At 42.4% G+C, this 27,332-nt stretch overlaps 1 protein-coding gene and 1 long non-coding RNA gene across 10 annotated transcripts in view; one reads left to right on the forward strand and one right to left on the reverse strand.

Annotated features, from left to right (window-relative positions):
- LOC309442896 (SH2 domain-containing protein 1B-like) overlaps window positions 1-27,332 on the forward strand; it is a 34,748-nt gene that overhangs the window by 4,011 nt on the left and 3,405 nt on the right. For 7 of the 8 annotated variants that reach the window (XM_082059222.1, XM_082059225.1, XM_082059228.1 and 4 more), the window contains 4 exons: window positions 13,552-13,949; window positions 19,386-19,449; window positions 21,365-21,533; window positions 25,243-25,364. In XM_082059222.1, coding sequence (XP_081915348.1) covers window positions 13,816-13,949; window positions 19,386-19,449; window positions 21,365-21,533; window positions 25,243-25,364 — 489 coding nt within the window. In that variant the 5' untranslated portion in view covers window positions 13,552-13,815. Of the gene's footprint in view, window positions 1-13,551; window positions 13,950-19,385; window positions 19,450-21,364; window positions 21,534-25,242; window positions 25,365-26,353; window positions 26,850-27,332 lie in introns of those variants that run through there. The other variant, XM_082059229.1, reaches the window with a different exon arrangement.
- Window positions 28-13,517, reverse strand: LOC309442942. Of its 2 annotated transcripts, none has more exons than XR_014184706.1 (5): window positions 13,459-13,517; window positions 12,939-13,114; window positions 11,825-11,960; window positions 10,396-10,495; window positions 28-164 (listed from the first exon to the last, which is right to left on the reverse strand). It is a non-coding gene; the product is annotated as an uncharacterized lncRNA (long non-coding RNA). The 2 variants fall into 2 exon arrangements; XR_014184707.1 differs by lacking the exon at window positions 28-164 and adding an exon at window positions 5,005-5,967.

The raw sequence follows: 27,332 nt of genomic DNA on the forward strand, positions 1-27,332 counted from the left end.
GTGTGTGTGTACACAAATGCAGATATCACAGTGTCATCTGACAGCTAAGGTCTAGGGGCTTGCTTGTTAAAAATGTTTTTATTGCTTATATGATCTCTCTTGATCTAGTGAAGAATTTACTAATTATATCTTAGAGCTGGTGTGTGTCATTTTCCCACTGAAATCTGAAACACAAAATTATGAGTCGGCAGTATTTATTTACAATATTTGTACAGATTATCCTTACATCAGAAGTGTCTCTGGTCCATCTAGAGTTTTGTAAAGAAATCAGCTACATGGAGAGATTTCTCTAGGACTTCAATGGAATTCAGTTGAGATTATTATTTCTCTCAGTCCTCTTCTTATTTTGGTTGATCAGTGTGCTAAGAAATCACAATCACCAAGTCTGAACACAGTCTGCATCTATTCTTTGAATGACAGAAAGCAAATCAACTGACTGTCTCAGGTATAGCACCATGGGTTTGACTTAGGCTTCACCTTGGTTTCACGACAATGAAATCTTTGTGCAAATCAGAAACACTTGACTTGCAGCCCAGTAGTGACTGGCAGAACAGCTTAGGACTCTTTGGGATGTGACCACAAATAATTTTGTCTTTTTTACTTGATGACTTTATTCCTACTGTTGTGTCTTCATGATAGCATTTGTCTATATCTCTTGTTGAAACATAGTGTGCTCACATACCACTACTTAAAATATTTATAACAAATGAGAGAGGATTATATAATGCACTGATCTTCTCAATAGGTTGGAACAGATTAAGCTGTTTTGTAGAAAACTCTTTCTCTTATCCTAATGCTGTGACATTCTTAGAGCTGCTATCCAACTGTAGCTCAAACATACAGAATAATTGTCATTGTTCATGACAGCCATCACACTGCTTTCCATTAAGGAAATAATGTTAGAGGCTTTTATCAATATAAATCAGGAGGTGACTAAATACCAGTGTTTCTGATAATATAGAAGATCCCTGTGACCTTGAACCTGCTTTTCGTTTGTGCATCACCCACAACCTACACTAGTGTTTCTGCAATGAGCAATTACAAATAGTATTGTCAATTGGAAAGTTGATTTCTATTTTAACACTTTTAAAATATGTTCATATCCACTCTGGAAGCAGAAAAAATATTATCTCTACTAATTTAAGACATTGGATAATATATCTCTCCATGCCTTTCATAAGATGATAACTAGCAGTGAATTCATGAACAGTTATGGATCACAGAGATACCCAGTAATTGTGAACAGCCAATTAACCCTTCAGTTGAGTGTTTCTAATCAGATATAACAACCTGGCTATAGACACTACAACCTGAGAGTACAGGGACCAAATCGTAGTCAAGTGAGTCCCTAATTAGCTAATTCACTTTGCTTAGGAAAGAACATATAACAGTACCCAGTTAGCTGTATCCGTTGTGTTAACTGTGAATAAACTGAAGAGGATATCTTGTGAAGTACAAGCTTGTGTTGTGACCCGAGAAGTAATTAAGCACGATAAATACAGCTATTATTACACACCTAATATGTAAAGAGCTGGAAGCTAGTCACTTGGCAGCTGTGAATTCTTACCCGACTTCGGTAATGCAAACACTTTTTTAACAGGGATGTTCATTTTAGATTAATCATCATATAGAGTCACAGTGCCATCTAGAGACCACAGACAGTTTCTGAACAGCTTTCAGATGTGATTTTAGAGGAACAGAAAAGTCTTTGTTAGCCTGCTTACATTTAATACTTTAGTTTTCAGAAGTATCTCAGTGCTTTTCACTGAAACAATGGCTTGCTTTGTGGTTATCATTATTCAGTTTTGAGCATGGGTCTATCACGTGCCTTCATGGGGTCTTTGAAACCTCATCTTAAATATGAAAATGCAAAGAAACCTAACAATCAAACCCAACCCCTGAAGCGTTTGCAGCCTGAACTGCAGCTCTTTCAAGACACACCCGAAGGCACTATGCACTCGCAAGGTAATCTTTGTGAACTTCCAAATGCAGGTGGCGTTTGTTTTCCCTTGCTGTATTTACCGAGATGGGAGGAAAGGCTCTGACAGGAAGTACTTTTCATTTACAGCCTTCCTGGGAAGGCTTGTGTTGGGAAGCCAGTCTGCTCAGTGCTGGCAAACACGCTGTTTTCAAGCACATGGCTTCACAGCTATTACAGGGATGTGGGTGCTGCAGGCACAGCAAGTGTCTGGGGAGCATTACTTCTGCTCCAGTCCACAATCCATGGGGAACAAACACTTGGCAAAAGCCACTTACCAGAAGGACTAAAGTAAACAATCTGGGATGAACAATGGAGAGAAGTAACACTTCAAAAAATATATATATGTATATTAAACCCAAGAGATTTAATTAATGTCCTGTAATGACAAGGAGCCACTCTGAATTTTCCCCATTTCTGAAGCGTAAGCTGAGATCTGCCCCTGAATATAACCACCCAAAGGTGTGACTGAAACTTTGGGATTCAGGTGGCCCTAGGGTGAAGACCCAGTGTCAGGAGCTGGGCATCATGGCTCTGTAGGTCTTCCATGGCCACAGTTTGTGTAATTCAGTCAGGCATCCAAAACCATTTGGATTATATCTCTTGCCTCTGTGGAGAAGATAAAAACATTTCATGTAAACCTCAAAAGGGCAATCAGGACCAAATGAGGTGCTGCCATTTGTGCTTACACTTCATGTCCTTGGGATATGAAGGGAGAGAAGGGAAAGGAAGGTTTGAAGGCCTTGGAGTTTTATAGATCATTTAGGGAAGCCCAGCAGCTCCACTGTACTGGCAATCCCATGCTCAGCCCTTCTCAGTGTCAGTACAGCTATTTCAAAGCTGAGATGTTGGCTGTCTCCCACCCCTCCCAATTTGTTACTTTACACTAGGTGCTGGAATATGTGTCTTCTTTGCATACCATGCAAGTCTACACTTTTTCAAGCAGAGTTTAAATGGAGATTGAGTAACTGCATGATGACAATAAAATATTGTGTGGGTTGCAGAAAAATCACTGGCAGGCAACACTGGGCCTATCTGGACCTTCAAGTCTCCCAAAAGTACGTCTCTACATCTTCTTGAAGAAATTCTTCTTCGTATGGCAGAGGGAGACCCTGCTTTTTGTTGCTCCAAGGAATGAGCATGTGAGGGTGTTTTGCTATCATACCCAGATATCACCATGTTGGTTTTGTCTCACAGAAGAATTTTTTCTCTTCTGGTAATGAAGACAAAACAGTGAGAGAAGCTTGATGACTGCATTACCTATGTGCAGGAAGAACAATTGTGAATATCCACATCCAGGCTCTGCTAGGTGATCACTTCGCAGAGTAAGTTTCAACCCTTCTTGAGACAGCTCACAGAGTGCCTGTGTTGGGGGCACCTAGGATTTTGGAGCAAAAGGAAGTCCTTGAGAAAGAGCACACCACTGCTTTTTGTTCATGCAGTTGCTGTGCAGCTCATGGGGCAGCCCTGAGTCTCCTGCACCATCATGGTGATGGCTCTGAAGCCATGGAAGCCCTGTGCTGAGATGGGTGTGCAAAACTCTCGCTGCCTTCTGTTCCTGTTCTTCAACACATCTTTTTTTTTTTTTTCTTCTCATATAGCAGTGGAATGGGTCCATGAAAATGGGACATATTCAAATCTGGGGACTGGCCTCAGCACCCTCCTGCAGTCTTCAATCCAGGGAGCAAAGTCAAAGCGAAAGGCTGCAATGTATTTGGGGTTATCAGTCACCACTGGACACAAGGCACTTGACTTTTTTGCCATGATTAGGAAGGAAGAACCTTCCTTTTTTTCATTAACTCAGCTGTGTGAAATGTGAAAAGGGGAAATAAAATGACAGCATGTCCAAATTAAATATATTTAGGCAAGGGAGCCCGGAGGAAGTCTGTTGATCTATGTCTAGATTACAGATGCCATTCCCTTGTCCCTCTTAGAATGGCAGATGAACCTCTTCTGCCTCTCTTTAGATAGATATGTAGATAGATGTGTATTGCTTAATTAGAATACAGTAATACAGGCAAGAGAAGTTTTTATTTTGTTGTTTTTTACCAGTTACCTCGTTGGTTCCTTCTTGTTTTCTATCCATAATTTAGTCATAGTTTAATATAAAGAACTGGACAAATCCTGTAACATTACTCAGAAATCTATTTTCTTTCCCACTATGAAAGGAATTTCTTGCATGTTTTGGGGTCTCAAGTTTAACAGTTGAGTACCTTTCTACGGCAAAAGTCTACTTGCTGTTTGCCCAATATTAAATGTAACCATTGTGTATTTGTCTTCGACAGGCCAAGTGAGATGTTATTTTACAAATGTTGTTGAGGAAACCTACAGAGCTCCTTTCAGTTTGTTAAGGAAATTCGTTGAATCACTTAAACATGACAAATCAGCACGACAGACCTTCCATATTTTTCAGCAGTCGAAAAATAACTCTAAGCTGAAACAAAATGCCCAACATGTAGTAAATAGCAAGAGCTGTGGAGCAGAGTGTTCTAATGGGGCTCTCTCAGACAGTGCATAAGAAACAGAATTTAGTTGATAGTTCACTATTAGCTCTGTTAAAAATCAGGTTTTAGTTTGAGATTAATAATCTTCAAATTTGCAAGGAAGCCCACAGATAAAACCTGGTTTTGCTGTAAACCTATATGTTCTGCTTGTGTGGCTTTACAGTCACGTTCAGGGCTTTCTCTGTGTGGACAGGGATGGGCTGGGACCCATGGCTGGGGCTGAGTAGGTCCAGCTGGGTCCAGGGTTTCCTGATGGGCCTTGACTGAAAGCAGCTCCCAGGTCCTTGGGGGCACCCAGGGCCCCCCCCACCACCAGCTATGGCAGCTGCCTCCATGGGGGGCTGCACTCATGGCACTTGCAGTTTGTAACCAAAGAGCTTCTGCACTGCATTTTCTTTCTCTTTATCCTATTGCTGTGAATCTGGGGGGGGAGTTGCACACATTTTGAGTGGTGTCCCATAACAAATTTTGACGTTGCAGGTGAGATATAAGGTCCTCGTGAATTCATATCCAAACGTGTCTTCTGTAGATCACAGAAGCAAGGCAGTGAACTGCAAGTAGGACAGACTTAATAATTAAAAAAAACAAAACAAAACGGTGAGCACTTGCCATGCTTCTAGCAGAAGCATGTCAGGTTGCAGAGCTGAGACACTGGGAAAACTGCATAGCAAGGTTTATTTGGCTGCTTTTTAATGGAGCACATCTGTGTACATAGTTTATAACACTCTTTATGTGATTGGATACTCTTATTCTTCTCTCCTCTATAGAAGTTAAGTGAGCTTTGTTGATAAAATCCTAGAGTTCCAAGGAAAAATTGAGGTGTTTATGTCACTAATTTTCATTCTTACTTCCTTCTTCATGATTAACTTAAGCAGCGCAGAGGAGTTATTTTCAGAGACATCAAGTCAGAGAATCATTTCACGCAGATTTCATGCTGTGAGATGGAACGTTTGGGTTTGAATATGAATTTAATAGTAGCAACCATGGCAGTAGGAAGCTTTATCTGCCACAGGGACTCAAAATGAAACAGAACTGAGAGGTCCATCAGCAAGAGTTAGCGAGTTATAGCTGTGCTGCCGGATTTCAAGTGCTTTCTTCCTCCCCACTAAATCAAGTGACAGAAAAAGTGTTCCTGCCTCGCTCAGCAGTTCAAATCCAAGCATGCTGTAAAAATGTAAAGCCCTTGATAAATGTTGGCCTCTACTAATTTGTATCAAAAAGAACCAGCTTGCTGACTACCCTGGGGGTCTAGAAGAGCTAATTTCAGCTGAAGAGCTAAACTGTGATCTAGCTTTCTAAATCTTAATCTGATTTTTTGCAAAATAATGCAAGCTAGTAGAAGACTGGTTAGTGAAAATGATTCTCACTGAGACAGGAAGGTGCTTTCACAGGAAAATACTAAGCTGCCAATATGATGCTCTCAGGTTCTGAAATCCACAGAAGTGGGAATCCTCACATGGGTTCCACTCAGGTCACTTTTAGAAACTGTCCTTGAAAAACAGAAAAGTTCCCCTGCTCAAATACAGTTGTGCTGTAAAAAATAAAAATTAGTCACGTGAATTTGAACAGAGAAGCTATAACGGTGCAGGAAAACCATATTGCAGTGTGGTTCGTGGGTTATGTTTACATGAAAGTCATAGTTCTAACACTTCATACCGCTCTTATGAATCACTTCAATGATCAATGTTTGCTCATATGTCTTTGAACAACAATAACAAAAAAAAAGGTGAAATGGTATTTAGATATTTTCCCATTTATTATATTATCTTCAGTCTTTGATTGTTTCTAAGGAAAAATGGATTTTGTGTCACTCACCCACCTTTTTTTTCCAAGTTCCCCTCCTTCCCTTCCTCTGGTGGCTTGCCCTTCACCAGTGGCTTATGTCATCCACTGGCCTGCTGCATGATTGTAACTGAGGCATCTGTTGCTCTTCCCATGTTTTTACTAATGGTGTCTCCCACTTGAAGGACTCCTCCCAGATGTCACATATTTTTCCTATTGCATCCTGCTCATTGCATGCCCCTTTTATCTAACTGTGTCTCTTCTACCCTGTGATTTGCTCTGTTTGGGATCCTCAAAGGATTCCCTTTGCCTCTTTCTGGCTTTTCTTCGAGGAATCCCAGCAGATTCTGACTGAGACATTTCTCCTGCTTCCTTTTGCTGCAGTCACAATTGCATCCACAAGTGGTTAACAGCTCACTGACAGACCCTTTCTAAGTTAACTGATGCATTCTCTGGAATCTCTGGCTGTCAAGCCAGCCTTCCTTACAACAGTTCCTCCCCTTATCTTCTCCACCATGAAGCACAAAAAAATGGACATAAAGTTGAATGTCACCTTCAGTGGGGCATCTCTAGGCTCCCATGTGCAGTCTTCATCTGAACTTTGCAGACTCTGTCTGCCAGCCCCAGGGCATGTCCTTTCCTACTCATCTTCACAGATAGGGTTCTTATACTATCTGTCCTTCCACAGAATTTATCCTCTCTTGTACAAAAACGGTACTCACTTCCTTTCTCTATGTATCTGTTAGTGACTGTTGTTGGAGGTGGGATATAAAAGTGGCTTTTCGTTCAAACCAGGTGGGCAGTTTCAATGCTTTCTTTACTTTTCATATGCTCCACAAATTCTGCTTTGAAGTGTTCTAGTCTATTCTTTTGACCTCATTATTTCTATGACTTAAACTCCCATCTGAGTTTTAGCCTGGCTGATATTCTCAAGTATAAACCTCTGTATGGGGATTCGTGTTTGTCTGCCTTGCTTGAAGAGATGAATTCAAGCCCAGGCTCTGTGTGAACTTGTCTTATAAACTCTTGAGAATTCAGACCATCATTTTGTCCTGTGCATTACCTGCATCATGTCCTTGGAGAGCCTACTTCTCTGATCACCTCTCTGTAGTGTTGCCGAGACAATGAGTAAAGGAAAATGAATATGTGAAGGAAATTTAGTAGTTGAAGGATAATAATTAAATGCTGACATCAGAGTGGTTCAGAAAACTATGCATGAAGTTTGCATGTTGTCATCCTGTTTGTTTTTCTTTACAGTACGCAGTGCCTAATTACTACAGAAAAAATGTTGTTTTCAAGGTTGTGCAAAGATAATAAACCAGCAGCAATATGACAAGCCACTCTTCCAAAGTGACAAGCTGTAGTTGCCAGGTACACAGCACTGTGGACAGTACAGCAGGAACTTAGTGACTAAGAAAATATTAGTAAGGGTAAAAAGCTCTATTAGTGGGAGCAAACGGAGAGGTATGTTTTATAGTGAAGTTATATTGTATGTAGTATGCAGCAGAAGTATAGAAATCTGTTTAAACATAGGTGGCTTTTGTCATCTCCTACAGCTTTATTTGCACATTTCTTAACAGGAATGTGGTGCTTTGGAGATATTGTGGTGTGAACTGACTTCTTACCACATTTCATGAATGGCTCTACGTGATATTTGAGATCAGTGATGTCTTAGGAGCTGAATTTTCAGGGTGTATCACAGTTAACATGAATCAGGACTGTCAGACTTGGGGAGGGAGATGCTTTTGTGAAAACAAAACTGAAGAATGTGCTTTCTAGGTCTCGAAGACCATGTTGTCATAGTAGTGTAGATTTGTTACAAGAAAGTCTATGTGTACTTCTTATAAAGATTTGTGCCATTTAGGATGGTTTGAATGAACTTCAGGTAAATCACTTTCTGGGTGGAACTGGTGTTTCACTGCAGCCTACAGAGGAATTTGGGTGGCATCTAGCACCTGGAATGTGTTTCCAGTCAGACTGAGTTGTTCCTCTGCATTTGCACTTCATCTGAAATGCTCCTGTGCCAGTGGGATTCCACATCCCTCAAGCATCTGTTTTCCCCCTTGGTGGCCAAAGTCTTTCAGAAGTCGCCAGGGTCTCTTTGAGGGCTATTTTATGCCACCAGTTTCTTCAGCTGAAAGATACTGAAAACTTTTATGCCAATGGAAACCTCTTTTTTTTTTTTTCACCTATCAGTTCTTCTGATTTTTTTTTTTCAAGAGGTATATTAACTTAAATTTAAAAAATTGGTAATATTGTAAGCTCAGGGAGTAATTGAATATGGATCACTGAGAACCCTGACAACAGAGTTGCCAGTGAGAAGGAAAATGTTATTTTGTGACTCTATCTTGCAAGTAATATTTTAAACAGAATTCTAGATAATTTCATGTGAGTTTTGTAAAACTAAATGTAAGTTGTTACTGTGACAGTACTTCTTGCAAAAACCTTTATCGGTTCAGTTTGTGCAATAAGCCACAGTATTGTGACTGCCTAGTGACATAGCTCAATGAGAAGTCACATTTTCAAGAGACTTATTTAGAACTCAGCTTTCTTTCTGTTTTCTTATCTTGTGTTTTTTGCTGTCTGGTCAAACAGCATATGACCCATCTGGTTCCTGCTTTATTCACACCAGCTGTCAAACACACTGTCTTTGCTTTTAGTTGCTTTTGACCACAGCTTTCCATCTAACCCTGATCTCCCTTCCCAATTATTCACTGAACACTTAACTCTCAATGTTTTCAAGCAACCCAGCTCTTCCTCAGATTTCCTATTCTTACAAGAAGCACCATCAAGAGTTTTGCTGTGTTAGAGAAACAGCCAGAAGAGGTGGTAAAACCAGAGCTCCAAATGTGCTCGATAATATGAGACATCACTGTAAAAAGGCCCCACTGAGTTTTAAAGCAACAGAAAGGAAAAACTGAAGATGGGTAAAGGCTGTAATATGGCAGAAAACAAATCAGAGTTACAGTCCCCCAGGACTTGGCACTGCTGCAAAAACCTTTGTCTTGTTTCTGTAATAGCTGTTCTGTGTCAGGAAGAGTAGCTAACTATCCTTGCTCTTCTAATCAAAATATATCTTCACTTATAAGTATGAAATTTTATAGAAGTACTAGCCAAAGTGGCATCAGAGAAAAGCAAAGAGAACAATTGCAAAAAAGTGTGGTTTGTGGGGAAAGACTGAAGGAAGTGGTTGCATTTAGAAAAGAAAATACTAACTAAAGGATGTAAATGTTCTGAGGAGGCTGAGGGGACACCTTATAACTGTCTACAACTGCCTGAAAGGAGGTTGTAGCATGGAGGGTGTTGGTCTCTTCTCCCAAGTCAAAAGTATTGGATGAGAGGAAATGGCCTCAAGTTGCACCAAGAGAGGTTTAGATTGGATATTAGGAAAAAATATATTCATAAAAAGGGTTGTGAAGCCTGCTCAGGAAGGTAGTTGAGTCACCATGCCTGGAGGTATTTAAAAGATACATAGATGAGGTTCTTAGTGACATGTTTTAGTCCCTGAGCTAAGTTAATGGTTTAATTTGATGATCTTGAGGGTCTCTTCCAACCACAATGATTCTATGATTCTATGTATAGATGATTTTTAAGAAGTGATAATCTAGATTATTTTTTTTCAGGTAGGGGTAGAAGCAGGCCAAGAGGTTGTCTCTTGGGAAAAAAAGAGTTTTGCTTTTTTCAGCTTTCTGTAACATCTGAAATACTAGTTTCAGGCTGATATCCTAGGAACTGTGAAATCTCCTTCAGGGGATGAGGCTTCAAAAACACTCTAATCCTGTTCTGGAGTTCAATAAAATTATTTTAAGAGATGATTCACAACAACTGCAGCTTGTTTTGGTGTAGGTAGGATTTGAGTGATAATTCCCAGAGGCTCAACCTGATGTGACTGCCTCAACCACACAAGCCCTGTTGCTTTGAGGCATCACTGCCATTTCACCTTCCCAGGCCTCTCATCACAAACTACACAGAACTTGGAGCAGTTTTTGGTCTTTTTCTCCTCTGAAATGAATAGCCTCTACTGCCACAAACTGTCCACAGCATGAATTAGAATGGCTTCAAATCCTGTCATTTCTACAAGCACAGACAACCTGAGAACAAACTGCAGGTGAGAAATGAAACCAGGCTCACCCGCTGTGGTTTTCACCAGGCAGGGTCACAGCAACTTGCAGGAAATCTCCTCTGCACTGACCGGAAGCCCCAGTTTCACTCTGGATGCAAGAAAATTGTTCTGCGATATTGAATTCACTGAGAAAGACTCCGCTTCTGTCACGTAGGCAACACCCTCCTTCCTCATCTATTTGAGCCAAGGTTTCTCATGCATCAAGCAGTCTAGAATTTTCTATCAGTGAACAGTGGTGAAAAAACGCAGGTGTTGCTCTCTCTTTGCATCCCCCTAGCCCATAAACTAAAATATACATAGACTTCATCACAGTTAATTCCATCAGCTCATATTTCTGACCACAGCTTATACTCAGCTGAGACCACAGCCTGGGTATGCAGGTTTGTTTAAGCCAAAAATACTTGCTAAATTTGTTAAGCCAAAAATACTTGTTAGGAAACGCTTGTTCAAAGTTTAAAGCTAAGTTGGGCCCACAGGGATATATGGTTAAATGATCCCAAAATATCTGGTAAAGATTCCTTGCTGTGCAGTACAAGTCATGGTGGGGCTCATGGCACAGCTCTGTGGTGGCTGACAAGGACATCTCCCACCACTTTCCAGTTGTTTATACGGCATCCATCAACAGGTATCCCAGGCTGTGATCTGCAAGCCCTGTTTTGTCTTTGCCAAAGCCTTGCCTTTTTGCTCTGAACTAGCCACCGGTGCCAGAGCACAGCAAACATGTATATGTGTGCATACAAGAGCCAATGAGGAATTCCTGCACCTGGCCACTGTATAATTTTTGTGGTTTAGTGACAGACCAGACTGTATTTACGGTCTCTTTCTTCTGTCTCCCTCCTAGACCTCTTTTTTCAGTATATTTCTATGATTTCTGCTTTTAAACCAAGCTCCCATTCTCAGCTCCACTTAAATACTACAGATAGGTAAGGTAAAAGGATCACATTAATTCCTGAGTGTCCTCTTCTATTGAACACTGTCATGAAGCTGTGGAAACTGTACTGCTTTGACATACACTTTAAATTCTCAACTCTGCCAGAGGTGTGCTTGGATTGTGCACAGTGCAAGGCAAACTACAGGAAGGTTTTCTGTGTCTGAGGTTTCTATTTAACATTTGGAACTTCTGCCTGGGAATATTACTTCTTTGTTTGAATAAAGAACAGGAAACCCTAAAAGGAACTAGAAATCCACCTTTGCACAACTTCTTCCTCTTCATCTCATGATGTTTTTCAAGGGAAGAGATTTCTAAAACAATTACTTTAGATTAACCAGAGCAAAACTCTAATCTTGCCAAATCGAACATATTGTTGGCCCTGCCTCCAGCCAACAGAAATATATTGAGTGTGTAACCATGCTTGTGAACAAATGGAGTGTGTGGCACAAAGAAGACCTCCTGACTAGTGACACAGTAAATTTCTTCCCTTGCTAACAGGAACTTACCATGATGGCTGGAGAATTTGAGTTGTTGCTGAAGTTTAACAAAGCTGGCCACATGGCTGCATAAAACAAACACGTTCTGACTCATTCCTGTGGTTCATGGGACAGAAGCAGAAGCACCTTGAGGAGGGGTTTTCTCCTGGAAAGCACAATAGAAGTATTTGTTAAGAGGAATTGAGACAATACTTATTTCTGTAGTAGGCACACAAATATAGTGAGGAAAGCAAACCTTCCTCAGAAAAGAAAGCTATGGAGCCCATCGTGCTTTCTATTGAAAAGAAGTTAGTTGTTTCACCTTCATTTTTTCTCTGCCCAGAGAAGAAACAAATTCTTTAAGGAACAGGTAAAGGAGTTGGCTTCCTTAGACACAACAGGAGAAATTAATCACCATCTAGTGCTGCTTGAGTTGCTGTAGTTATTCTGACTGACCTCCATCTGCCCCTCCAAAAGGTCATGGGTCTGCCCACACCAGTCCAGTGTCACACCTGCCAGCCCTATTCTCAGATGTCTTAGGACGTCTACTATGCCACTAGGCACTCTTTTAGGAGCCCAAAACCAGTCTCTCAGAGAATTTTAGAGATTATTCAGTTCAGTGGTTTTCATATGTAGAAACTGAGAAGACTGAGGCAAATATCGTTAACAGTAGTAACCAGAGTTGAGTACCAAGCTCAAAATTTGTCATTTTCACCAGCATTAGCACCTTTGCTCTGATACTATATGAGCTCAGTAATTGCCCGGACCTTGAAATAAGGAAGGAGGTTACACTTCTCAGTGATCACGGCTGATAGTATCTTTCATTACTTTCAGTTCTTTATTACCAAATCTTTGCTATCTATCCCAACCCCTTTTACTTAGGCCAAGTCCTTCTCCCATTTCTAACCCTTTTGCTGTCCTTGTTTAATTTTCTCTAAAAGCTTTTCCTATTTGGAGTATTGAATTAACTAAGATGCCATCTGGAAATGCTTTTAGTGTCATGCATTATTAACTTGTAGTTAAAATCACTAATTTTTATATAAAATCTTTGTGTGTATAAAGTTATCAGAGTAAGGAACATGAAAGTAACACCTGCGTGTGCAACATAGCTGTCCCTGTTTACGGGTGTTCAGTCAGTATTTACCTTGTTTTTAATGCAGGATGTTTTTCCAACTCTGCAGTCAAGATGCCAGTGGTCACTGTATCTCACACTTTGTTTCTCTATTAAAATCCTTGTGTAGTTCTACAGCTTATTTTGCTGGATTCTGTTTAAACCTCTGCATGAAGGGATGACTGATCTCCTCCTTTCTGCCATGTTTCCTAAATCATGGCACAGAGACAGCAGAACTTCTTGATAAAATAGCTATACTTTAGAAGGAACAAGTGGGGAAGTTGGGGGGGGGGGGGCAAGGGAGGAAGAGTGATCTATTTTGAAAAATCTCATTCTCAAATATTGCTGACCAACTTTCAGTAAACTTGACAGTTCAAGTAAACAAACAAACAAACAAAAGGACAGCAAAAACCAAACAACTGTGTTAGAAAGCAAGTCTGGAAATGGAAGGAATCAAGCCAAGCAGAAGTTTTCAAAACTATGAGCAAGAACTGTATTTGCAGGGCTTTGAACAACTTTAAACCTAAGAGTTAACTTAAAAATATAACTATACTTGCATGTCAGCTCAGCTATTGCATAGCTTAGAAGTGTGATACACAACTCAAATGTCTGTCCATTTAATGTGACGAAATGTTCTTCCCTTCAGATGTGGACTGTGTAACGGTGTAGACAAACCATTTCCCATTTCCTGCATTCACTGCATTCATGGGCTGTAAGCACAGGCTGACAGCCGGCTTTGCTACGGACAGATCAGCAATGACAACACCTATGAACGCGTGAACATACTTAGCACCTCTGGTTTCAGTTGTCTGCAGACAGCTGCATTTGGAATAAGTCTTCTTTTAATGCCAGACTTCCGAGTTTTTCTGGAACTGGCTTGAAAGGTGAGAGACACTGTTTCCTTTTATCCATGGAGTTGCCATTTTTTCATGGGAAGATAACCAGAAGAACCTGTGAAGAATTGCTGAGCAAGAATGGAAAGAATGGTAGCTACCTAATACGAGAGAGTGAAAATGTGGAAGGAGCTTTATGTCTCTGTGTTCTGTAAGTATTGCCGTACTAAACTTTTTATGCGTTTTCAAATATATCCCAAGACAAATGTTCATCGTCTCTAATATTAATAGTTCTTCCCTAATATTAACAGACTCCAAGGGAGTGTGTATATGTATTAAAGCAATGCTGGTTGCCTTAGGCTTCCTGTACAGGGAGTGGTGAGAGGGTGGCATTTGCAACATTTTTGCAACATTTTATTCAACAGAGGATAGCTGAACTGTAACCTGCTGATGCTGGTCTCTCTGCAGACAAGGAACCCAGATAAAATAGCTTTGCCTGCCAAAACATAGCAAGAACCTTACTCAAAGTTACTGACTCTGTAATGATGAGTAAATAGCATTTTAGCACTGTTGAGACACTGAAAAGTCTCATAGTAGGTTACAAAACATTTTCGTCTTCACATGCTTTCTATCTGATGAAAGCTTAACCTGGTGCTTCAAAGGAATTTTATTTGATGTAATAACATAAGCTGAGACAAAAGCTACAATGCCCAGTTCGAATTCATATGACAAGTCCATGAACAAGATGGACATAGAAAATTGCTACTTCTAGTCCTTAACTTTAATTACCACAACTAAAATTTTCTTTTCCTATAGGGAATAGCATGTTTATTTTCCTTTCAAGAAGCCTAGTTTACGTTTTTCGTATATAATTGATCTGTTCCTAATGTGTTCAAAGTTTATAAATTAGTAACTCTGAGCCTTTGTTTGACCCTGTGTTTTATGTTCTCTTTGAGAACTGTGTTTGAGTGTGACATGAAAAAATTTTACCACTTCATCTAATTCATTACAAAATATCAAAAAAACTTAATCAATAATCAAAAATATATTTCTTTTGAAATAAATCAAGGAGAAAGGAGAAAAAGGGAGAGGGAAATGGAGTGCTATGGGACTGGTGGGTAGAAAATGGAGGTCCGTGAAATGACAGGGCAAGGAGAAGAGAAATGGCAAGTGGGGGACAAACTGAGCCCTCGGGGAGGGAGCTGCAGTAACCTGCCTTCAGTAGGGTGTGGAAGGAGACAACATTTAAGATTCAGCTGGACAGGGTGCTGGGCCATCTTGTCTAGACTGTGCTTTTGCCAAGAAAGATTGTACTAGATGATCTTTGTGGTCCCTTCCAACCTGTTATTCTATGATGCTATGAATGTAGCGGGTGCAGGAGGGCAGGGAGCGTGGGAGGGAAAGAGCACACATACCCTGTAAGAAGGGACAAATGGAGATTCTGGCACAGGAAGAATGACAATGTTAGTCCCTGACATAAGATGGCCATTGAGATCTCATGCAGTAGAGGTAGATGAGAAAGTGAAGGGCTAGTTAGGTGTGTGCAGTGAGTTTGAACTCCTGGATATAACAGAAGGCATGTCTCCAGAGTACATCGTGGGCAGATGCAAGCTGACATAAAGGTTAAACTTGCTGCCACACTAACACAGTTTCTTTCCCTTTCTTCTTTTTTTTTTTTTTTTTGTTTTTTTTTTGTTGTTGTTGTTGTTGTTGTTGTTGTTGGGGTTTTTTTTGTTTGTTTTGTAATTATTGTTTTTCCTAAGGGCAAAGCAGGTCTGCCTTGTGATAGCTTGCACACCTGCTTTTGTCTGGCAACAGTCTTCTGGGCAAAGCATGTGACTTCCAGATATCCTCTGTGGGTTTTTAGTGTTAAAAACTCATGCATTAACAATCGTAATGGTTAATCTGTAGAGGTCACAGCAATGGTATAACAGATACTGGCTTGCAGAGGTGAAAACAAAGATTGTCTTCAGATAGCGAATGGGATGGTAATAGTGTGCTGGCTCAGAATTGCCTCACAATCTGGACTGTCTGTCAGTAGTTGACTAGGCAGGGGAGAGCTGTCCTAAAACTGGAGGCAATCAACACTGAAACTCTCCATACTGCTTCAAGACAACTTTTGGATTAGAATTGGATATTAAAACATTGCTTAGCACCTAACATGGTTGATGCACAAACTGACGCACACTTCTCAAATTAGCTGATCCATGGGCAGAGATACTGACCCACTTGCTACAGAAAACAACCAACTTTTCTTTGTCTTCTACTGGTTGGGACATGGGAGCAAGCACTCCCATGGAGGATCTAGGGGTCAGAATGGTGAGACCACTTCAAAAGCATCTCTTCTCTAATTAGACATGGTGCACAGCTCTGCTGATACATCTTCCTCCACCTCCCACTGCCGCTTTCATCCAAAGCTGTCCCGGGTCTCTGACAATGCCTCAGATCAGACCTACTTGCTACTGTTCTCCTTATGGCTCAACACGCCATTCTACCAAAGAAAGTTCCTCTCACCCTGCTTTTCTGCCACTGGATATCCCTGTGCCCAGACCAGGCACTTTATTAATTTGTACCATATGCAGCTGCCGGTATGCATTTAGTAGTTAATGTAGAAATAGAAGTTTTCATTTTAATGGTAGTATCATGTTTATTCAATAAAAATTACAGTAGCCAAATAATATCCAGGCACTAACCTTTCAAAATTTAGATGCTAGGTAAACAACAAGTTTCAAAAATAACCAGTTTCTGGTAGGCTTTTTTTCACTTCTATGTCTATGTTTGAAGAATAAACACTCACATTTATAATATAGTCTTAAGCCAGGAACATGTGAATTTCCATGGGTATATCAAGGAGGAAGAAACCAGTTGTATCCATGTGATGCGACGCTGAATCAAACTGATTCTGACTGGAAGTCTTATTCTTATTGCAGTCCAAAGTATCTTTTTTGCAGAACAAAGTAGCTTATTTCCAGAGTAACTATTCGTTTACTTGCAAGTCCCCGGAGATGGGTTTTCACCTTAAGATTCTCCATCTCATGACAGCTCAATTCACGTAGCTACAGCTGAAATCCTTCCAATGAACATGAGTACCAGTTAAAAAGCCTTGTTTTCAAATACTGCTTCCTCACCCACACCCTCCCACCGCTGTTTGTGGTTTACATATCTTTGCAGCTTTACTGCCTTTTTTGACCATGGTCATGATCTCCAGTGCATCTTCTGAATAACTGTCGTTTCAGAATTTAATAAAGCTTTTATTTCTGTTGACAAAATATATCCAATGCCATCAGTAGCCCAAATGTTCAAATACCTGCATATTATTATTATTATTATTATTATTATTATTAATAATAATAATAATAATAATAATAACAACAACAACCCTGAGAAATGCAAAGGAATAATAATTTTCTTAGAAGTAGGACCTGTGCAGTCATTTTTTGAGTGCTGGTGAGTGGAGGCCATTTTCTGCTAACATCTCTCCAAGAATTCAACAGCCTTCTTTTAGTGTAACTGCAAAATGAAGATTAGGGAGGTATCACACATGAGGAGGATAAGAAGACAGTTGACAGGATGGGATGCCTGTGGAAACAAGTTACTCTTATATAAAGGCCTGTGTTAGATTTAGTTAATAAGTTCTTTGAAAACACTTTTTAGAATAACCGTGTACTTCAAGATATTAAACATCTCATTTTGCGAACTCTAGGCTCCCTTTTGTTTTGCTTTTCTATCTCTGTCTCATTCAATTTTACCTCACAACCTCTTATGTCTTCAATACTACCTGCTGTTTGCAGACATTTTCAGGCTCACACTTTGTTAAAAATATGGTGTAACTTCCACCACTCTTGTCAGTGGGATCAGAGACTCAGCCCACTGTTATGTCCCTAATATCACAGATGCTCTTATCATATGTATCTCCAGCTATATTCTGGTCAAATCAAACATATTCCAGGTTGAAGTAGCCTGGTACATGATCACATGTGGAATATATGAAGGTACAGACAGCTCAAGAGGTCACTGTGTGGGGCAGTGTGGGAGGAATATGAATATGGATTTGTGATGCTGCAATTACTTGAGAGCTCCCACATGGAAAGTAGATTACATGAAAAACATTCTGCAACTTCACACTCCTGTGTATGCCATAGCAACCTCCTCACCTGTTCTCTTCTTCAGAGGAATGCCGGTAGATCTCACGTGAAAGGTGAACTGCAAGTTTAATACAGAATCACTCTTTACCACTGCTTAGATTAATATGATTTTCTTTCTCTCTCCCCTCACATCCTTCCGAACTTCTACCAGTATGTTAGACCTTTACAAAGACCATCTTTCAGAGCATCACTCCATGTCAATGTGCTTGTTTCCATGCAGCACTGCAGTCTTGTGTCATATCCCATGTGAATTTCTCATCCTTGTTCTCAGCTGTAGATCAGTCTTTTGAAAGGTGACTGCTTCTCTTATGGATGTAGCAATTAGTTGGAAGCCAGCCCATTTTTCCCCTAGAGTATGGCTTCAGGGAAAGACAGACACTTCACTTTTGTCTTTGTAGCTATTTAGGTCTTCCTTACAGCTCCATTTTTGAAGGAGAGGTACATGTTAGCACTGTATTTCCATTGTGAAAAGGTTGTCCAAGATGGTGTAAAGTCTGAGAGTCAAGTGGGTCACGACTTCCCTTCTCCTCACTGTAGTTCTCAGTGACACCCATGACAGCCCTTTGCCTGCAGTTTTTTTTTGTATGTTGACATTTGCCCAAACTAGTTTCCAGTGCTGTGAAGCGATTCTGCTGGTGAGCAGCAAGGACTATGGAAGTCCTATGGTGTCCTATGGCGTCCTATGGAAGAAAAGGCTCTTCTCTTGCATGGCACCTGCAGCAGAGTTCCAGGCTCTATTTTGCATTTTACTGCCTTGGAACAAGTAATACAAATTCTCAGTGGCAGCCAGCCCTTTCTGAATGTATAAACCTGAAGCATTTTCATTGCTTTCACCTATCAGGTCTATTTTATTGGAGCTGTAGTAGTACAAACCACAGAATAGGATCCATTCTTAAGAAGCTGGAGGAAAGCTCAGGCAGTCAGCTGATGTGGAGATGAGCTAGTTAGACATGCTTGATCAGGATCTTTTCTAAGCAAAGTGCGGTGACCGCAGATTGAACACAGCACTCTTAGTTATGTTTACCATACGTGGCCTAACTCGGTCAGGCAAAAAGAGTGCCATAAATTTGGTCCAAAATCAAACAAATCTACATAGTGATGTATGGGGGTTAGATATGAATTGGCAAGGCATGATAAAGCAATATTTGGGTTTCTGAAGCTTAGGAAAACAACATGCATAACTAATTTTGGGTAATGGTCTATTAAACATATTACTTAGAGAATTTCAAGTATTTTGAAAGCTCCGGTATATTAATCAAATGGAAAAGTAAATGCACATATATATATACACATATACATATAATTGATGCTATTTAGCATCAGGCATCCCTTTATATTTGTTTCTTTCTTTTTAGTCTTTCATCGTATTGCAGTTTAAGATACAAGAAAGCAAACAAAAGCAAAAGCTGACTGTCAAGATCAGCTGTAGCACTCTAAATAAGTTGCAGTGGTCTGACTGTTGATAAAAAGCATATATTATTATACAATAATGTTTTTCACAGCTTTGAAGAATTCGTCTACACTTACCGTATCTTCAGAGAACACCAAGGATATTTTAGAGTAGAGGTGAGTAACTCTCATTTCATCTGTAAAGATCACACTAAAGATCCTTGTCTTGATTAAAAAAAAATATATATATAAATGAACACATTACCTTAGAAAATATTTCCAAATTTGCTTTCTTCTCTACTCAGTTCTTGACTTTTTAATGTTATACTTATTATTGCATATGATATCAGAAGTAGCTATTATCTTTGTAGAATTCCCTTATAACCTAAGTGGATCTGTTATTTGTTGACCAGCTGCTTTCTGATTTGATAATTTATTTTTGATAGCATTGAAGAAAAATCTATCGCTTCCATTACTTGCTCCTGTTCCTAATTATCTTTTTCTACTTGAAAGCTCTGCCATTGAACCCAGCACCTTGTAGGGCTTTGGAATACTGCAATGATCTTTTCAGTTTAAAGTGGCCTATCTATAATTCTGTGCAATCCTGAGGTACCTGAAGTGATGGCCTCAGATAATGCTGCTTACATAAGCATAAGAGCAGACTGCATCAATCAAATCCCTAGCCAGGGTGAAAGGACACTTTAAAAGACGGCTTGCTTCTCTGCTTGTAGTAGGACAGCTGACAATTAAGTAGCATTTCAGTGGAATAAGGAACTTGGTCCATAAAGGGCACACCAAGCTCTCATATGCAGGTAATATCTTGCTTATTAGTGGTTTGGACTGAGTACAAAAGACATCATTTCCCATTAAGAACAATGGTTTGTTGACAAAAAGTAATCTATTTTGGGCTACAGCCACTCTAGTGGGGTTTGCTGTCATGCCTATCAGCAGATAATAACTCAAGCACTTAGTTGTTTCAAACCCAGTTTTCCTTACAAGATTTTGCCAAGAATGTGAAAGAAGAGTTCTGTTCTTCACATTTTTAAGTCAGATTGGTTTGGCTCACTAAAATAATTGACTTAAATAATATATTCATGATGGAGGGGAGATTGGGTTTTTTTAAGGGCCAGACTCCACCATGAACTTTCTAGAGTATGGTAGGTTGACCCCAACCAGCAGCTAAGCACCCACACAGCTGCTTGTTCCCTCCCCACCTTAGCAGGATGGGGTGTGGGAAGGGAACATGAAGAGCAAAAGTGAGGAAACTCCTGGATCAAGCTAAAAGACAGCCTAACAGGTGAAGCAAAGTTGTACACACAAGCATAGCAAAGCAAATAAGAGGTTTAGTCACTACTTTCCATTGGGAGGCAAATGTTTAGCCACCTTCTGGAAAGCATGACCTCAGCACGTGTAATGGTTACTTGAGAAGACAAATGCCATAACCACACACATCCCCACTTTCCCTGACCTTTTATTGCTGAGCACAGTTTCCTATGGCAGAGGACAGCCCTTTGGTCAGTTCAGGTCTGCTGTCCTGCCCTGACCCCTGCTTGGCTCAGGATTATCTGGTGAAAGTCACAAACCTGAGACAAATAATACATTCTCACCTAAAAGAGAAAGTTGGGGGCAGGGACTTCCCTGCGGATCCTCAGACATGTCTGCTGCATCTGCAGATGTCCTTTGCTTGACAATGCAGACATTGGACAACACATTTGGCTTCTGTTTGTCACCCAAGCATTAAAATAAAACCTTTTAAGTGAGAACAAAACACATTGGCCCTAAGCTTGTGCTCTGTCACCAGGGGGAAGTCTGTAATGCTGTCCCTCTGCAACACACCTGAGCTCATATTTTAAACCACTCCTTTAAAAAAAATAAAAAAAAAAAAAAATTGAGTGAGGGAGGTGACACTTAGGATGTAGAGCACATCACCAAGCAGGTGTCCCCAGTGGCCAAAGTCTAGTACCAGACTCTGTCACCCAGTCTGGTTCCAGAACAGCTCCTTGGGAAACAAGAAGCAACCTATAATTCCTTTCTTTTAGGGGAATCTATCTGAAGAGTAGTTCCAAATAAACTTTTTTTCCTTTCATTGCAGACCTCTGAAGGTATTCCAGCAAGAGTCTTCAGAACACTGAAGGATCTAATATATAGTTACGAAAAGCCAAATCAAGGACTGATAACAAACCTCCGCTATCCAGTAATGAAACCGAAGGCCCCACAAAGAAACCAGAGGTTCAAGTCAGAAAAAGATGCCATCTATGATGGTGAGAAATACAGTTCTGCCTTAGTGGTTTTGGTGGTTTCTTTTTTAAAATGACTGCATTGACAGGTGTGGTAGAGTATGTTTTATAGTCCCCTGTCATCCTTACGTCCTTGCTTTGGGGAGGATGAACAGAGATACTGTTGATAACTTGCCAGCATCCCTCACACACTTTTCAAGCCACTTTTCATATCAGTGCTGTACAATGCTCAGCTTCAGTATCCACCAGGTCAGAGGCAGCAAAATAACCTGGAAACTTTTCTGGGTCCTTTGACTAGAAGACCAAGGGTAATGAGCAAGAGAAAACCTTTCTATAAGTGCAGTTATCATACAGGAAAAAGATTCTAGGTGTATCTAGTCTTCTGTGTGATTTATACCTCATGAGAAATGCTGGATCAATGGGGTCAGGAGGGCCAGCTGCTCTGTGCTGCCGTCACACCTCCTGTCTGTGTGACAGATGCTGGTTTTTTGCACATAACAGCAGTGCAACAGCTCCTGTGTCAAGCAGACAGGACAGAAAGCGGGGAGCTCTCCCCACCACTTCACGCACTGAGCTGCATTTTCAAGGGCTGGTGCAGCAATACCCTTGCTGAGGGAAACAGCAGCAGAGGCGTATCCAGTGTCCACAACATCACATTATCATTTGTATCACTAAGGCACATGTGCCACATTTGCTCTAAAAAAAGGTTTTTATGGTAACTTGTCATGGCTGCTCCAGGGAGATGAAAATACTGCAGTAGCCTGGGTATATTTTTAGTAGAAATCAGGTGTCATACACATTTTCTTGTCTTGTCCTGCAACATGGACTTTTCCAGAGGATGCACAATGGTTTGGTCTGGGCTCACAGGGAGGAAAACGAAACCTTTCATTTCACTATCAAAATGTTTGTGGTTGTCATAAAAACGGAGGCTTTGAGAAATAATCAAATGAGTTTGGAATTGTGGCTGTTGAATTTTAATTTAAATTTCACTTATATGACAATCCCAAGTTGCCCCTCAGACTGCTTTTGCTCACAGGGGGAGTTTGGGTTAATGCCAGGGTGGATGTCTCTCTGAAATGCGGGCACCATGTAAAACACCCCAGTGCTTCCTAAAGTGCACACCACGCTTTTCTGGCCCCATCCCTCCTGTGGCACCCACCAGCAGCTGGCTCTGTGGCACGTGCAGGACCCCATGCTCCAGTGCAACAAAGCCCAGGACTGGGGTCACGATACTGGTGGTTGGACACATTTTGAGCATTGTTTTCTAGCCCAGGAACAGTGCATCTGAGGGTGGTTGCTTGAAGAGACAGTCAGTTTCCACAGTGTTTTTTTCCAGGCTCTCCTCCCTTAGTTGGGAGGAGAGCTTTCCTGTTGGGTATTTATCTAGAGAAGAAAGGGTGTGTTATACTATAGTCATAGTAAATCAGATAAATAGCTGCAATAATTAAGTATGGATTATTTCCAACATGTGGTTATTCCTCAGGAGGAGGGGTCTCACCTGAATGCAAATGTTTAATAGCAGCAATTGATGGCTCAGAAAAGGCAACATAGGCTTTGCCACTTGCATTGCAACATCATTGTTTTTAATTGATTTCTTTACAGATATTGACGATAGTGATTATGTCACTGTCTTGCCCTGAATGATCGACAACGTGAGGACTTAGGAAGCTGCTGTTTCAGGCTGTGCCACCACACAGCAGATGGGCTGGGGAGAGCTGTGCACTGAGTGTTCTCCACTCTGGATCTGGACCACTGGCATTAGTGCCTTTTGCAGACTGTGAGAGCAGCTCTATTTTCTCCCAGTGGCTCCAGGACCAGCTACTGTGTATTTCTGTTCAGCAAGAAAATAATTTTTATAATAGATGCATGCATACATGCACATCTCTGTACATATATATGGGTGGGGGAAGGGTATCAGTGTGCATGTATGTGTATTTTGTTTTTTCAGTCAGCAAACTGTCCAGGAAGTCTACTCCTAAAACGAATAATCTGTTAGAAGGAAGCAGTATAAATATGATAAATGAATGTGCATAAAGCAGTAGTTTATGGCAGAACCAATAGATGTTGATAAAAAACATAGAAGACAAAAATTCTCCTGGAATCATATGATGCTTAAAAACCTCTAAGCTCTGTTAAGCCTCTCAGCTCTGTTACTTTGTGCACAATTCATATTAGCTCATTGTTGGATAGTGGATAGTATTTCAGTTTTGTCAAGGAATACTAGGATTATACTGTAGTTTGGAATTAAAACAAAAAGGCTGTGTTTGATCCTCGTCATAAAGAATTAATCAACAACATGAAAATGGTTTGAAATACTTTTAATATTGATAAATGGTTCTGGCAGATTACAAGAGGAGTGCAAGTTCTAGATGCATGTTGGTATTAACACATCCTTTTTTTTTAATAGATACGGTACAAATGAGACTGCTTACTATATTTCATTTGCCATGGCCATTAGCTCTGTATTGTAATGTGCATGTTGGGGGATTTTTCCTAATGTAAGAATTTACTTTATTCTTACCTCTAAATTTAAGTATTTAATATACACTTTTGTTCCGAAGGTGCCTGCAACTAGCAGCCTGAGCCAGAACTGAAACATATGTCCTGATTCTCCCAGTCACTAGTGCCAACTCCCTCCCAGTTTGTGATCTTGAGGAAGACATTTGTCTCGGTTGTGTGATCTTTCACACATTTATGTATTTTTATGGGTAATACTAGTTTGATTTCTTTCTTATTATGTATCTTTCACACCACTATTTGTAAAAGGGGTTTTTTTAGTGCTTTGGACTTCATTATAAGTTTAACAGCACTAACAGTTTTTGGTGCCAGGCTGAACTGGTACTTGTAGCATGAAGGAGGTAAAACATAAGAGTATAAATTAATTCTGGCATTGCCAGAAATACCAGCATGTGTGTCAAAAATAATGCATTGAAAACAAATTATTTCTCCACAAAAAATGGTACTATTGGAGAGAAAAAAGCTGTGGGGGACTACGGTGGGTCCGTGGATTCCCTTACGGAGGGCATGGGAACAGAAATTAGCCTTGAAGATATGAAGGCTTACCCGTGAGGAAGATGGGAGTAAAGGAATATCTGGAGATGTTAAGGATGTACCCATGAGAGAGAAGGGAGTAGAAGAGTAACATTGATGATAGCAGAATTAGCCAATGAGATGTTACTGCTGTAACTTGTAACCAATAATGAAGAGACACATTAATTGGTAAAACTGTATAAAAATGCACTTGTGGCAATAAATGGCATCTACTACTTTCATCCTGTAAGAATTTGGTCTATGTCGTTTGTCCGTCTCAACCACAACAAAAAGCCTCTCTTGCTCCGTAGAAGCGCATACACTGATGTGTCTCTTGACCCACAAATTCAGAAGCTTGCCTGGTACTTCGTTGTTACACATGTCACCCTGAGCAGCTGCTGTGCTGAGACATCCCAGCTCCAGCAGCCTGGTCTGTAACAGCACAGAATGCTATGGGTTTTCTGAATAGAGTCTCAGCAGTCCCCACATGCTCAGCCACTCAGACTGATGTTCAGTCTTAGGAAAGGCCAGGACCAGGGGCTGGGCTGTGGTGCTTTTTAGCTGGCAGAGATTCTGGTGGATGTGCTACACAGCAGGCAGACATGCTTTCCACTGGGATTTACAGCCCAGCAGAGGCTGCAGCTTCGGATTCTGAATCTGGGAACAAGCGTGCATCCATGGCCAGATTTGTGCCACTTTTCAGGCGTTACCCCGAGGGAGTCAGCAGAAGCAGAGAGCACTCGAGGAATCGAGGACCCGCATTACAAGACACCGAGGTGCTGGAACAACCTCAGTTGTGCAGCGGAAGGTCTGGGGCTCTGGCAGGCGAGGCAGAGTTTGGTGCAGGGAGGGAGGGATGGAGAAGGAGCAGCGGGCAGGGGAGCGGGGAGGAAGGCTCAGGGCCCTGGTGGTGGCGGGTCGCGGGGTGTGTGTTTTGGTGGGGGGGGCAGGTGGGGTTGTAGCGAGGCTGGAAGTTCTGTGCAGAAGGGGAGCAAGGGAGGGAAAAGGGGGGCTCGAGGCTGCTGTTTGTGTGTGAGAGGAGCATCTGAGGCTGTGAAGCGGGCGGTGTCGACGTGGCGGTGGGAGGCAGCGAGTCGGTGGGTGCCCCCCGGGCCGGGTTTAGCGAGCGGTGCGAGGTTTGTAGGGGGCGCTGTGGCGTCCCCCGGCGGTGGGGATCGCGGTAGAGGAGCGGCGGGGTCGCAGGACGCTGGTCCGCAGGGGACCCAGTTCCATTCCCACCTCGGCCTTTTCGTGCCCACCCACCGCCCGCCTGTCCTGCTGTCCAACTCCCAACCTCTTGCACACCCCCAGCCCCAGCACAGCAGCCCGGGCCGGGCAGGCGGGCGCGCAGGGCGCTGTGAGGCCTGTAGGGGGCGCCGTGCGTCCCACGGCCGTGGGATCTCGCTGGAGGAGCGGCCAGGTCGCCGGAGAGTGGTCCGGAACGTACCTGGCTCGATCCACGGTTTTCTCAGCACCCCCCACACCTGCCTCGCTCTCTCGCCGTCGCCTGAGCCCTGTAAGGAATCACTGAAGGAGGAATGCTGTTTTTGCAACTGATTTGGCACCTGAGCCCAGCGCGGGGGAACGACTGAGAGACATCAGACTATGAATCACAGAATCACGGAGCTTTGTAGGGGGCGCCGTGCGTTCTCCGGCCGTGGGATCTCGCTGGAGGAGCGGCCGGGTCGCCGGACCCCCGGTCTGGAGGGTGCCTGGTTCGATCTCCGGTTTTCCCATCGCCCTCACCTCCCCCCCGCCCCCCAAAGGTATCACTAGCAAAGGCTAACCTGCACCACAAAGGCAGCAGCAAGGAACACCACGCCTGGGGGAGCAGGTGGAATCCCAAACCATCTTCACTCCTCAAGTTATTGCCATAGATGGGGCTGGAAGAAGATTTCACAACCGAATTTCCAGCATTGCCTCGGCCCCACCTGAGCCCTTTAGCCGCAGTCACCACGCAAGTGGATGCAAATCCTGGATTTTTTACGTGGTAAAGCAGCAGCTCCTCCTGCTCCGCAGCCCCGACGCGCGTTACCGGTTGCCGAGCGACACCCGCCGGGCTCCGCCCCCTGCAGCGCCGCGGCCTCTCCCGTCAGGCCCCGCGGGTTCCGGCCGCTGCCTCTCAGTGGCTGCTCCCGTCAAAAGGGCGGAGGCGGGGAATCTGGGCGGAGTTTGTGGCTGCGCGGTCTGAGAGCGGAGCTGAGGCGCTATGGCTGTCCCGGGCTGCATGAAGTCCCTGCTGCTCGCTGCCACACAGCCCCGGGCGGCCACGACTCGCCCAACGCGGCGCTGCTGCAGCACGGCCTGGAGGTGCGAGCGGCGCCGTGTCGGGGTTCCCGGGCCGCAGCGGGGCGGCGCGGCCGGGCCTGTGCGGGTGGCCGTGGTGTCCCCTCGGGCCTGTGGGCACGGGTGGTTTTGTTCGGGCCCCGGCCTCGGCTGGCTTCTCTCCGCCCCGCCGCTGGCTGCAGGCGCCCGGAGGTGCGAGCCTGGCCTGGCCCGCGGCCTCTTCTGGGGCTCAGCGCCTGGAGATGGGGACACTCGCCCGGTGCCGGCCGGCAGGAGAGCTGGTGGGCCTGTCGGTGTTCAGCCACATCCCCGAAGAATCACTGTGTACTATATTATAGTGGCTTACGGTGTTTGTGCACACGGAGGTGTACAACATGTTTACATGGATGTAGGTGAAGCACATAGTGTGCCCTTTTGGGGACTTTCTTCATATTCCTGGAAATTCTGAGCTATAAGGGTAATTTCCTTTCACATCTTTAAAAATGGAGCTTGACTGATGAGCTGGTC

This window comes from Streptopelia decaocto (assembly GCF_964273445.1).
Source record: "Streptopelia decaocto genome assembly, chromosome: 1".
Taxonomy (NCBI): Eukaryota; Metazoa; Chordata; class Aves; order Columbiformes; family Columbidae; genus Streptopelia; species Streptopelia decaocto.